The sequence below is a fragment of the Pongo abelii genome, chromosome 10 (genome assembly GCF_028885655.2).
Source record: "Pongo abelii isolate AG06213 chromosome 10, NHGRI_mPonAbe1-v2.0_pri, whole genome shotgun sequence".
Classification (NCBI taxonomy): Eukaryota; Metazoa; Chordata; class Mammalia; order Primates; family Hominidae; genus Pongo; species Pongo abelii.
This window is the reverse complement of record NC_071995.2, coordinates 79,399,659-79,414,836: the sequence shown is the minus strand read 5'-3', so window position 1 is coordinate 79,414,836 and position 15,178 is coordinate 79,399,659. Positions and strand designations below refer to the sequence as shown.

At 33.3% G+C, this 15,178-nt stretch overlaps 1 protein-coding gene across 1 annotated transcript in view; it reads right to left on the bottom strand.

The window, feature by feature from the left end:
• ACSS3 (acyl-CoA synthetase short chain family member 3) overlaps positions 1-15,178 on the bottom strand; it is a 177,394-nt gene that overhangs the window by 13,661 nt on the left and 148,555 nt on the right. Inside the window, 2 exon segments of the mRNA NM_001131409.1 lie at positions 7,194-7,316; positions 9,516-9,597. Of these exon segments, the coding sequence (NP_001124881.1) occupies positions 7,194-7,316; positions 9,516-9,597 (205 nt within the window).

Genomic DNA, 15,178 nt, shown 5'->3' with positions numbered 1-15,178 from the left:
AAAACAAGTTAGAAGAAGTATATTTAATATGTTAAGAAAGGAGAGCAAAATGAAATAATATAAAATGTTCAATTATAACCACAAAATGCAGAGAAAGAAAGAAATAGAAACAAAGAGTAAGGGCAACAAATAGAAAACTGTAACAAGTATGGTAAATGTTAATTCAGTTATATTAATGATCACTTAATATCAATGATCTAAATATACCAATTAAAAGGCAGAATGTCAGAGAGTAGATCAAAAACAAGACTCAATTATATGTTTTCTGAAAGAAACCCATTTTAAATATAATGATACATATAGATTAAAAGTAAAGGGATGGAGAAAGTTATACCATGCTAATTTTTATAAGTAGGAGTAGTTATGTTAATTTCAAGCACAGAAGGCTTCGGAGCAAGAAAATGTATCAAGACTAAAGAGGAGCATTACATAATGATAAAGAGGTCAATAACCCAAGAAGGCATGATGATCCTTAGGGCATCAAAGTATGTCAGGCAAAACTGATAGAATTGGGAGGAGAAACAGATGAATCAACTGTTATAGTTCAAGACTTTAACACTCCTGTGTTGGAAATTTACAGATCCACTGGGCACACAATCAGTAAGGACATAGTTCAGTTCAACAGTACCATCAATCAACTGAATAAAATTGACATCAATAGGCCACTTCATTCAACAACTAATAATTAAGAAGAAGAAAAAAAAGTCCACACTCAAATAACACTTCAAAGACAGAGCAAGTACCTTATAATAACAAAAATTCCTAATTCCTCTCTTCTAGCCCTTGTGTCACTGCTGTCATTTATTTTGCTTATACATAAGCATATATATGTGTTTGTGCATATATGCACACATATTGTTGCTGTTATTAGTATGAACAAACTGTTATTTGTGAGATAAATTGAGAACAAGAAAATTAAAATGTTTTATTTTACTCTGATACGGTTTGGCTGTGTACCCATCCAAATCTCATCTTGAATTGTGGCTTCCATAATTCCCACCTGTCATGGGAGGGATCTGGTGGGAGGTAACTGAATCATGGGGGCAAATCTTTTCTGTGTTGTTCTCATGATAGTGAATAAGTCTCACAAGATCTGATGGTTTTCTAAAGATAGTTCCCCTGCACACTCCCTCTTGCCTGCTGCCATGTAAGACATGACTTTGCTCCTCATTCTCCTTCTGCCATGATTGTGAGGCCTCCCCAGCCATATGGAATTATGAGTCAATTAAACCTCTTTCCTTTATAAATTGCCCAGTCTCAGGTATGTCTTTACTAGCAGTGTGAGAGCAGACTAATACAACTTCATTTATTCATTTCTGATGCTCTTCCTTTATTTTTGTTGATCTAAATATCTGATTTATATTTTTTCCTAGTCTCTGAATGAAGTTGTTGAATGAAGATTACACATTTTTTTCAAACTTAAATGGAACGTTCACCAAGACAGACTACATTTTGGGCCATAAAACACACCTTAAAAATGTAAAAAGAATATAAATCGTACAACATCTGTTCTGAAGTAATAACGGAATTTAACAATCAATAACAGAAAGATAGGTGTAAAATCACAAATTATTGGAGATTAAACGACACACTTCTAAATAACACGAGTCAAGGTATTTCAAGAGAAATTTAAACATATGTTAACTAAACAAAAAATTATAACATCAATATTTATGGGATGCAGCAACAGCATGCTCACAGGAAAATTTATAGCACTGAATTCACGTATTAGAAAAGAAGAGAGATCTAAAATCAATTATGTAAACTTTCACCTTAGGAAACTAGAAAATGGAAGACCAAATTAAATTCAAAGAAAGCAGAAGAAAATAAATTATAAAAATTAGAGGAGAAATAAATTAAATTGAAAATAAGAAATCAATAGAAAATACCACAAAACCAAAAGCTATTCCTTTAAAATATCAATAAAGTCAATAAACCTCTAGCCAGGCTAAGGAAAAAAAAAAAAGGAAGAGACAAATTACTAAAACCAGAAACGAAAGAGAACATATTACTATAGATCATGGACATTAAAAAGATAATAAAGAATATTGTGAACAAGTCTATGCCCACAAATTTGATTACCTAGATGAAATAAACTAATTTCTTGAAAGACACAATCTGACAAAAGTCACACAGGAAGAAATTGACAATCTGAATAGGCCTATATTTATTAAAAATTAGATCAACAATTAATAACCTTCCAAAACTGAAAGTACCAGGTGAAGATAGGTTCTTTGGTGAATTCTACCAATTCATCAGTTAATTCTACCATTTAAGGAATAAATTAGACCAATTATCTACAATCTGCACTTCCAATGACAGAAGTCATGGGAATATTTTCTAACTCAATCTATGGAACTGGAACAACGCTAGCCCCAGAGAATAAGTTAGAAAATATTCCCATTGTATTAATACTAAAATAAGACAATTAAAAAAATCTATAGACAGAGGCTGTCATGAGCACAGATGCCGAAACCCTCCATAAAATATTAGCAAATAGAATCCAATCATGTGTGAAAAGAGTTACGTACTATGACCAAGTGGAATTTATCCCAGGTATACAAAGCTGGTTTGAAATTCAATAATCAATGTAATCCATCACATCAATAGGCTGAAGAAGGAAAACTACATGATCATATCAGTAGATGCAGAAAAAAATAAAAAATTTGACAAAATCCAATACCCATTCATGATAAAAATATTAAGCATACTACGAATAGAGGGGAACTTCCACAATTTGGTGATGAACCGTCTACAAAAAAACCTAGAGCTTACACCATACTCAATGGTGAGAAATTCAAAACTTTCCCACTAAGATCTGGAACAAGGCAAGGATGTCTACCCTCAACCATATTTTCAACATCATACTGGCTAGTGCAACAAGACAAGAAAGACAACACCAAACTAGGTAGTGCAATAAGACAAGAAAGCAATATAAAAGGTATACAGACTGAGAAAGAAGATATAAAACTGTATTTGTTTGCAAACAACGTGATTGTATATATGCAGAATATCCAAACAGACAAAAGCTTTGAAAATTAAATTGACATTGAAACCACAGTCCACAGTAAGTGGGTAAAGCTGTGTAGTCTGATCCTAACTGGGCTGACCACTTCCTAAAATAAATAGCCACAAGAACAGAAATGCAGAAGATTTAAATAGGATCCAGAACCTCATGATGTAATATTCAAAATACTCGGGATAAGATTTAAAATAGACATTTATCAAGAAAATCTAAACATCTTTTAAGAAAAAAAGACAATCCCTAGACCCCAAACTCAAGATTACCCAAATATCAGAATTATCAAAAAATTTAACTTAAATATTAAAACTATGGGGAAATAAACGTCTAAATTTACCAGTGCTCCTGTAAAAAGCCCTAGCCTCCTGAGACTCTTCAAACTTCTGAAAAATTAGACCTATAGTCATTTGCCTAATGAATTGCTCAGATCTTAAAGGATAATAAAACTTTAATTTATCTGTCAAGGCCGAATGTGTATAGTCCAGACTAGATCCCTAGTATAAACTCCCAAGAAGCTGGGGAGATTGGCTCACTATCTTCTTGGGTATTTACCTGCTAAAAAGAGATTAATTCCCAGGAGTTAGAAACATTTCAACGTTGTAAAACTGGAGATGCACAGTGTGGTCTGGCTCTTGGGGCTATTTTACTTATATATTAAAGAATTAGAGATTTGATTAAAGACATTATGTTTTTAAGAAGAGCCTTCAGGAAGGATGGCTGCCTCCCTCCCTTTTAAGTAGAGAAAAATCATTTTTTTAACTTTCATTTATGGAGAATCTGGCTACTCATGTAGGAAAAATTGCCATTGGCTTTCATTGGGTCATAATAAGACCTTGGGTAAGGTGGAAATAACACTCTTATTAAAAAAAAATCTGTCAAAAGTGAATATTAAAAACCAAACAATAACCATGGCCCAAGAAGAATGGGCAAAAACTCTTGCTATGAATGGAATCATAGACGTTCTCACAAATTAATAAAAGCTACAAAGAAAGAACCAAAATAAGTTAAAAGAGAGAAGGAGGAGAATGAAATAAGAGAATGAAAGAGAGAAGAATCAAAAAGAATAATAATAAACTGGTAGGCAGATATATAACTATATCAATAATTAAATGTAAATTATCTGAAAACACTAAATGATGAAGATTGCCAGATTGGATAAACATAAAAACAAATATATGCTGTCCATATGAACTAAGTAGGTGCTGTCTACAGGAAACCCACATGAAACATAATACAGATAGATTAAAAATGAAAAAATGAAAAAAGATCAATGATTCAAATATGATTCAAAGAAAAGAATGGCTATATGATTACCACAACAGTAGATATCAGAATAAGGAAAATTACTATTGATTAAAAATATTAATAATAATAACAGTTATTATTAATTATACGAATCAATGTACAAAAACAGTAATTCATTGCAATCACGTAAAGTTTGTCCCAGGAATGCACGACTGGTTCAACAGCTGAAAATTATTTAATGTAATTCACATAACATGGTTAAAAAGAAAAATCACATATTCCTATTAATAGAGGCAGAAAAAGCATTTGATAAAATTCAAAATTCATTCATAATTAAAAATAACACTTCAGCAAATTAGAAATACAAAAACAATTATTCAGTTTGATAAAGTGTGTATTTACAGAAATACCTACAGTTAGCACCATTCTTGCCTTTACCCTAAGATCAGGATAAAGAAAAGGGTGTCTGCTCTTACCAGTCTTATTCAACATCCTATCCCAAGTTCTAGCCAGTTCCAAAAAGCAAGAAAAAGACATAAAAAGCATTCAGATTGGAAAGGAGGTAATAAAACTGTTTTTATTCACATGTAACATAATTGTTTACACAGAAAGTCTCAACAAGTCTACCAAAAATACCACTAGAGCTAGCAAGCAAGTTAAACAAGATCATAGGTTACATATCAGTCTGCAAAAAGGTCAGTAGTATTTCTATCCACTAGCAATGAAAAATTTCAAACGAAAGTTTTTAAAAAATGTATAATAGCTAAAAAATTAAATACTTAAATATAAACTTAACAAAACTTGTTCAGAATCTGTATGCTAAAAAGTACAAAGTATTAAAGAAACATACCAAAGAAGTCCTAAAGAAAGAAATATACAAAACTCATGGATTGAACTCAGTAAGTTTGAAATAGCAACTTTTCTCCAATCAATATATGGATTTAACACAATCTCAATCAAAATTTATGCATGGGTTCATTGTACCTATAGAAAATTTTATTCTAATATGTATATGGAATACCTAAAGGAACTAGTATAGCTACAAGACTAAGAAAGAAGAGCAGATGTGGAGGACTCCCAATATTCAACTGTAAGATACACTACATAGCTACAGTGTCAAGGCAGTATATTCGTAAAAATATAAACACGTAGATCAATGAAATAGACAAGATATTCTAGAAACAGACTCACTCCAATATTATCACCTGATTTTTGACAAAGATGCAATGGCAATTCAATAGAGAAAGGGCAGTTTTTTCAACAAATGATGCTGGAACAACTGGCATCCACTTAAAAAATTATTTATCAACCTACACCTTGCACTATATTAAAAAATTAAATTTAAATTTAAAATGATATAAATGTAAAACATAAAACTATAAAACTCTTAGATGAAAACAAAAGAGAAAATCTTTGTGATGCTGAGTTAGGAAAGCATTTTTATATACAATACCAAAATCATAATCCATAAAAGAAAAGAATGATAAATTAGACTTCATCAAACTGAAAAGTATTTTTTTTCTCTGTTATGGGCACTTTTAACAAAATAAAAAGATCAGTCAGAAACTAGAAAAAGAAATTGCAAACTGCGTATCAGATAAAGGACTTGTATACAGAATATATAAAGAACTTACAAAACTGAACAAAAAAAAAGAAACAATCAAATTTAAAAAAAAATGGGCTGAAGATTTTGACAGACACCTCATCAAAAAAGATATATGGATGGCAAATAAGCTTGTGAAAAGATGCTCAATATCATTAGTTATTACAGAAATGCAAATCACATGCACAATGAGATACTATTACACACCGAGTAGAATGGTTTAATAAAGAGTAATGACACAACCAAGTTCTAGAAAGAATGGGAAGAAGTATGAACCCTTAAATACTTCTGGTGGCTATGTAAAATAGCACAGTCACAAGGGAAAACTCTTTGGTGGTTTCTCATAACCTTAAACATACACTTAATATACAACCCAGAAAACCCACTCTAAGTATTTGTCCTAGAGAAATAAAATATTTTTTTACACAAACACCTGTATTTGAATGTGTATAACAGCCCTATTTATAATTGCTGCAAACTAGATATAACCCATATGTCCTTTAATGCATGAATGGATACATAAACTTGTTAGTACAGCCACACAATGAAATTCTATACAGCAACATAAGAAGGCAAATTCTTAATAAATGCAACAACTTGGAAGAATCTAAAATATATTTTCCTAAATGAAATAACCCAGTCTCAAAGGTTACAATACTGTATCATCTATTTATATAAAATTGGAGAGAAGACTAAAACATAGGAACAAAGAAAAAAATAAGGGGTACCAGAGTCAGAATAGAAAGGTGACATTATGATGGAATTATCTGACAGCGTTGAAATTGTTTTGTATCCTTTCTGAAGTGATGGTTACAAGAAACTGTATTAGTATAAATACTCATAGTATTGTATAACAATAATGTAGATTTTACTCCATAGGAGTAAGTAATTAAAAAACCTCTTCTGGAGACTTCATGTGACTTACATCGGAAGAAAATTCTCAGGATTTAAGAGCACAATAAAATGTTTAATCCTATACTACTTAAAGACCATGTGCAAACCTGATGATTAAACATGAGTAAATCAAGAAGCTAGAGGCATTCAAGTAGCAAGTATTAAGAAGCAAATGTACACAGGCTGTCCCATAAAGAAAAAAATATATGTAAGTGTTTAAAACTCTTCACTACCACCCAGGGATGTGGGAGTGTAGGGAATATGAATATCTAAAAGAGAAAGTGAGGTGGGAGAGATATAAGAGTAACCCAGCCTGTGCTGCAAATGAAGGGTGTGGTAATTTTCCAAGTGAAATAACCTCAGTATTGTCTTCAGTGCAGCTCTGTGCCTAAGCACTACTTGGAATAGAATACCAATATTCATCAATACCTCTTCAATGGCACCTGCAGAAATTCTGTGGCCTGCAACATTTATTACATCATCCACTCGAGACATAACATACACATAGCCTTCTTCATCCATGTAACCAGCATCCATGGTATCATAATATCCCTGAAAACAAGAAAAAATAACATTTGATTAGCATGTACCGTTAAGTAATGTAATCATTTTAAACTTGGTAAAATATACAATGTAATAGAAATGGATTTACTGTGAACATTTTCTGTTTTTCGTAACTAGACTAGGAAATTACACTACTTTTTATCTGGCAACTGTACTAGAATCTCTTTGCTCCTCTAACAGCCAAGAATAAGTTGAAGTGTTTTTAGAAATGTTTAAGTGTTTGAATATAGAGTTGTAAAGTTTATGAATCCAGTTTCTTTTTTTAATGGAGAAGTAATAGCTCAATACTAATTCTAATATACTTTGATATTGCAAACTAATTCTTTGATACATTTCTTCTTTAATTGTATTAACTTTTAAAAGCTTTAAAGATCCCAATGAATAATTTCCCAAAACAGCAGTAGTTTATTAATATGGGTTAGGATTGGACTCAAGCTTCAGTGAAATTTAATAGTAAGTATGAAATTTAATTTTTAGTCACTCAAAGTAAAACATTTTTGCTCATCTAGAAATGACAGTAGAATAAGAATAATAAGAATAAAAAGTAGAAAAAATAAATATTATTTTTCCTAATGCTTCTGAGTTATTTTGATACCTATGTTTATGAACATGGACTTTAGTACAAATCCTGGAAAGCCACTATTGTGTTTCTTAGACTTTCTGAGACTCAGTATTCTCATCTGTTAAATGGGAAAATGAGTTCTGCCTTCTAAGGCTTCTGTGAAGCATGCATGAAACAGTGTATATAAATGAAAGAGGACAGACTCTGGCACATCATGAGCTCTCAATAATTTTACTGCAATTAATACTTTTATTAATATTAGAGAGGCAATCTAGAGTAGTAGTTAAGAGTATGAACTCTCAAGCCTGACTATTTTGGTTCATCTCAGTTCCATCACTTCTCACTTATTTGAACTCACGGGAAGTTACTCAACCCTTCTGTGCTATTATTATTCCTCAAATAATAGGTTTGAGATCAGGTAAAAAGACAGAGTACAGAGTCACTTCACATAGTGTAGACATAAACAGCGGCTTTGAGGGAGCTTTTACTGTTAAAGGTGATCATGTTAATACTACATGCACATATCATTTGCCATTGTCAGGCTATAACCAATCATCTCACCACCTGCACTCTGATGATTTAACTGTGGCCCGTCATGCAAATAGATTGGGCTTACTGGAGTCAACTATACTGACAAGTCTTCCCTGCCACACTCTATCAGGGGATGTTTAATCTTGGCTATTGAGGTCATTCAATGCTGCAAATTCTTTCTAAAGAAAACTATTTTAATTATTTTCATTTGGTTGATTAGGTTATCTGTCCTTCACTAACAAATAATAAAGATAAAATGCTATGTACTTCCGCAAACTTTTTTAGTGAAATTCTGTTCATTCAGAATTTTGCTTAGTGAAAAATGAGGACCAGGTGTCCCTGTTGGGGTTAGGCGGTGGGGATGGGGGGTGGTAGTAGAGGGACAACAGACAGATGATGTGAGCAGACCCTGATGTGTTTTATTAATGAAGTGCTGTTATAAACATAACACACATCACCACGGCATGGAGTAACAAGTTTCACACAATGACAGAATGTGAAACAGGAAGGCACTTTTTGTTATCCAGGATGCTGGGTGTTGGGCTTTGAGTACACTGTTTCTGTCTCGTATCTGTATTTTTAAAATGAGATTTAAAAATAAAGAGCTCAGAGGACATTCAAAAAGTGGTGTCAAAAATAAAGAAGTGGAAAAATACAACTTCTGGGCAAGCTGAATGGATTTTGCTCATATAACCAGTAAGAGGTTAAAGGGTCCTAATGGCATTATATAATTCTGATTTGTTGCTCTCTGTCTGTTGATACAGAGGAATCCAGTAGAGGAAACATATAGAAAGTCCAAAAAACATCTTTATGTAACAAATAATGTCCTGATACTGAGCACTATTAAACTCTAGGAAAAGCTGCTAATAAAAACCAAGAAATTTCTATGTCTAGAGACTGACAATAAGTATAAAATTGACGTATTTAGATAATTATGAGTTGGGCATTCTTATCCCTGGGAATTGGAAACTGGTCCAGATAACCTTTAAAAGTTTCTTTTTGATCTACGATTCTAGGAGCAAGTTTCTCAATTTAATAGGCAAGAATTATAGAAAAGTACATAAGAAGATAAAAAAGCATATTAAAGTTCTTACAGGAAATTTTTCAAAGTATAAATGCTTGAATGCTTCCTGATTCTTCCAGAGTCCTGAAAAAGCCCCAGGTGGCAATGGTAACCTTATATAAAAACAGAGAAGTTAAAATTATGATGAAAGTGGTAATAAAGACAGGTTGATTAGAACTATTATTTTTCTAGTGTGATAGATAATTACAATTCAAATCCCACATTGAAATATACCCCCTAAATCTGCTGGACAGATCATGTCTAACAGAGGTTTATGTAGCTGACCATTGTACAGCAGAATTGTTGAAGAATGACTTTAGTCTCTGGAAAGTGCACAAAAGGCACAAGTATGTGGAAATCAAATAACTATTAGCAATAAGCATTGCTTCAATGAAAAACATAATATCTGCAAAAAAAGAACCAAAAAACGTGTCACTGAATTACTTTCTTAGAAAACTATTATTTCACCATTGAAAAGTTAATTTATTTTTTGAAGTACCAAGATATTGTCATCTTTGCCTGTCTCTTTGTATAATAGAATATTCTAATTAAACACCCAGTGTAAAAACTTATTTCATAATCAATATGCCTCCCTCCGTTGGGAATTCTCTCTTACTGCTTCCTCCTCTTTTTTCTTCTCATAATCATCCAGACTTATGTGATTTCTCACTTCTATAAACACATGGAAATGCTTCAGTGTAGAAAATATACAGAACTATGTATCTTTTGTTTTCAGCAAATTTCCTCCTTATACTTCTTTCATTTATAGGGTCAAGCAGGTGTTATATGCATGGCAAGGGCTTAACCTCTATCTATCTGCTTGTTTATCTATCTATGTATCTATGTTTACATACATAAATGAAATTCTCATATTTGTTCCTTGTAGGAAGTGCCTACTAACAAAGACAACCACTCAAATTGCTTTCTGAACACAGAAACCTTTTAGATACTTTATTTTGGAATTTTCAATACTGTAAAACATAGGGGCTTTCAAAATCTACCCTCCCATATTTATACAATAAAAACATACTAAATGGAGTTGTAAATTCATAGTTTTCATGCTGAGAAAATTGAAAATGAAGTACAGATGGCTAGTGTCCACATAAGATGACATCTCACACATTCCCCACAAGCAGGATTTTTGGGTATGACAGTACAAAAGAAAGTAGTGTGATCACATGGCCACCTCAATATTAGAACTTCATGGCACTGAATTTTACTCTCACATTCTGTCAGGAACAAAATGCTGTTACAAGTGGAAGCAGCTGCTGATGTCTCCTTGGGCAGCCCAGCAGATATTGCCCACTTCTATAATGTCCAGCCTCCCAGTAGTGATCCTGGGGAGTTCTCCCTTGCTACATGCTCTTTATTTAAAATTATTTTAAGACAGAGGAAATATACTACGTCAGCATTTCTGGACTTCATGTAATCACATAAAATGCACATAAGGGTATTTTGTAACCTGTAAAATAATCCAAAGAAATGCTGTTGTGTTGTTGCTATTGCTGTTGTGATTATTACTGTTTGCCGAATCTGTATGAAGGCAATAGGTTGAAGCCAATAATCCCGCCAGGTTCTCTTAACTGTGCTTATTATGTAAATAATTGTAAATAACCATACATGTAAATACATAACATCACTACATCAGTTTGTTTTAATTGTTAATATTTTACAGAAAAGTGTAAAATCATCGATTTTTTAAGCATTGAAATAGAATATGACTATAACAAATACTAAAAATCAACTTAGCAGCACTTTCAGGATGCTGAAGGTGAAAAAGTGAAGAGGATCTTAGGAAAAAAGTGGCAAATCACATGCCAATATGGGCAAAGAGAGATAACATTAGTGAGTGAAGCAAATTGTATGTAAAATAAATGATAATAAACCTGATGAAGATGCATTCTGCTCGCATATTAAATAAGAGACAATTTTCAGTTGCTCCCAAGAAATATATAATGATATATAGGGTTTTTCTGTAGTTTATGGTGCCATTTTTAACATATACATGGGTATTGGAAATTATTGCTCTACTATACTAAAGAAAAAGAAGAGGTATCTGTGATAATCAATGGCAGCTGACATTTATGATGGATTGAGGGCAATAGAGAGTGGTGGAGTCTGAAGCAAATTACAGTTTACATGCCAGGTACAATGGGAACAGCTGTTTCTTAGTTCCACCTGATTGCTGGTATACAGGAGTGCTGATCCAAATATCTGAACATGTAATATTGCCCATGATGAGAGCTATGCATATCAAAAAATATATATTAAACAGGCATTTTTTCCCATTTTATGTACCCCAAATCAAACATTTTGGTCCACCAGCATCCACACACTATCTGCTCACAGCAGAGACTCCTAACTGTTTGCAATCATAACCTAAATGAGTTAGTATTTAGTGCTCTTTACAACAGCTGAGTGTCCTGGTAGCCTAGTATGTACCTAATCCAGAGTGTATAGATAGGACCAAGAGGATTGTATTTTACAGAAAGAATATTACTAGAGAGAAAGGGAAAATCTCATTCTTTTCAGAAGTCAATTATGTTTGCAACTTCTATTTTTAAAAGAAGATGTCCTGCTAACCTGCATTTCCTCTTGCTTCCTGAGAAAAAATACGGTGCTAGCAATTTGTAATAGAGTATATTCTTATAATTAATTGATGCCTACAGGATGAAAGCATAGGTAGCCATCTCCCAGAAAAAACTAAGCCTTAAGGACACGGGCTTCCAGAGCTGTTGCACAAAACTTTAAATATCTGCACAAAGTTCCTGAAGAACAAGGACAATACACATTTTCATACCATCACTCATTCTTACAAGAAAGGTCTGAGTAAGTTTATATATACCTGTAGACCCTGGGAATTAAGAATAACACACCATGGGGTGCATCAACACTGAGGACTCTTTTGAACCCCCTGAAATTTAGCATAAAACTTGTCTGTATGTTTCCCAGGAGAATTTCTTTGGCTTTCATCTAATTATTCGAAGGTTGGTAACAATCACCAAATATTAAAACCTCTGTTCAATGAAAAGCCCAACCTAAAATGTACTTCAGTGGTAAAAATAGGCATCCTAATCATATCAAAAAGTACCCTTAATCTTAATTATTAAGAATAGAAAATCTCAGTTCTTCACTTTCTCTCTGGAATTAAAGCCACTCTTATAGATGGACATCGTATGTCTAGGTGGTTCTCTTTGGATTACAGAGGTGATTGCTATTAAATATGACACTTGGTGCTGGGAAATGGCAGTGAGGAGAATAAGAAAAAGAGTGAGAAGTGGGAGAAGTAAAAGAGATAAAATTAAAAGAATGAGGTCCCAGAATAGTGAAAGGATAAAAGCAGATGATGGTATCATTCAAATCATCCTGTAGAGGCATCTAACAAAGAATTCAATATATGCAATATGTGGCAGACATTTTGTACAAAAGAAAACACGAGAAAGGAGTAAGCTCAAAGAATTTGACATGCAGAAAGTGATCTATGATTTTGATCTTGAAGAATAGGTTCATGAAGCTGAGAAAGGAATAAGAAGGAAAGACACTTCATGCTGTGTGACCAACGTACCTAAACACTTCCTTCCTTTCATGTGTTCCTTCATTTCATTCATTCTTTCCATTCAGTCAGTTAATCAGCAAATAGATACTGATTTCTTAAAATACGTAAGGTATAGCAATAAGGGCTTAAAAATGAAGTGAATAATGAGTGCACAAGTATAAATGGTCTGCTCAATCTATTCAACACTTACAGTGTGTGTGTATGTGTGTGTGTGCATGTAAATAGTTCTCAACATTATGAATAGGTGTGATGGTTAATTCTATGCATCAATTTAGCTTGGCCAGGGTACCCAGATATTTGGTCAAGCATTCTAGGTGTTTCTGTGAAGGTATTTTTTAGATGAAATTAACATTTACGTCAGTAGATTTAGAGGAAATCAGATTATCCTCCATAATGTGAATGGTCCTCATCCAATCAGCTGAAGGCCTTAATAGAAAAGAAAGTCTGATCTCCCAGTAGGAAGAGGGAATTCTGCCTTCAGACTCAAACTACAACTTTTCCTGGGTCTTCAGCCTGCTGGCCTGTCCTGCAAATTTTATACTTGCTAGCCTTCACATCTGCACGAGCTAATTCCTTAAAACAAATATTTCTTCCTCTCTATAGATATGTGTGTATGTATATACATATGTGTGTGTGTGTATGTGTGTGTGTGTGTGTATGTGTACATCCTATTGGTTCTATTTCTTCGGAGAACCCTGACTAGTACAATAGGACATGTTAAAGCCAAGTTACCAAATGTGTTTTAAAAACAAAGGACGTAATTGGATCTTTGTTCTAGGAAGTGTGCTAAAGCTGGTGTGATGAACTGGATAACGAGAAGCCACAGCAAGAGAATGAAAATTAAGTGTGAGGGCCGAAGAAAAGAGAAAAATCAAAGCTGACTCTGAAAGTTTCTATAGAAAGTTTCTATTCTAGATGGAAACAAAGTTTCTATTCTAGATCAACAGTGATGCCAACACAAAGAGCACAATGTAGTAAAAGCAGTATTTTCAGGAGAGGTGGCATTTTGGGATTTGTAGAAGTAGAGAGGTGACAGATAATTTGTTTAGATACTTGGTTTTAGCAACCTGTGGCATCATAAATGGAGCTATCAAGTAATATGTCAATAAATACATGTATGAAATCAGAAGAGAGATGAGCCTGGGTGGATATATTGATATACTCACCGTGTGTAGCTAGGTAATTACAGAAATCTTAGAAATTGGTGAGATGATTCGCGGAGACAGTATAAAAGAGGAAAAATAGTTCTACGGCTAAATATCAGTGTTAAAGAAATATCAAAGAAAAAACTCCACTGAGGAAAAAAAAAAAAGAAAAGAAAATCAGAGATATTATGAGAACCAGGGAAAAGTAGTATCTAAGAAGCCACTAGAATACAGTTTTAATAATGACCTAGTATGAAACAAGGTTAAATGAACTGTAAATTTTGTTTGAAAGCAGATGCAACAGTGATCATGGAACTTAGTAATTAAGATGTTTTGAGTTTTCTCATGATTGTCATTTCAATGGAGTGGGGAAAGCAACAGCTGGAGTGATTAAGAAATAAACAGGAAGTAAGTAGAGACTGTAAGGTTAGACTATACTTTTTAAAATTTGTGGCAATCGGAAGGAGATGTATATGTCAGTGGCTTAATGCACAAAGGCAGGTTGATTTAGTATGAGAAAGATTTGAGTGGAAGTAGCCAGCGGAGAGAGAGGATGGAGATTTGAACAGTAGAGAAGAAAACACCAGAGGAATTATTCAATTGCCTTGTTTATTTATTCATTTATTTATGCGTTAACACAAACATTCATTTTCTTCCTTCGGTCAATATTTGTTAGGTGTTTGGTATTCCTCATGCACTGTGCTACACATTAACAATACAAGGATATAAACTATGATCACAGACACATGGAGATCCTAGCACTTTGTGAACTACAAGAAAAAGAAATTTAGTATTTTTAGAATACTGATAGGGAAGATAGTGAATGATGTCTACTCCGTTAAGTTAATGAAGCGACATCAAATGCAAAGATTCAAGTGTTCATCAGGTGAACTTTACAGAAGGTAGTTAAACTCTGCCTTGCCAGTAGTGCTTGGAAGAGACGTTTTTATCCCCATCCAAGGTGTGGACCTGCTGGAAATAGCATGTGTGTTT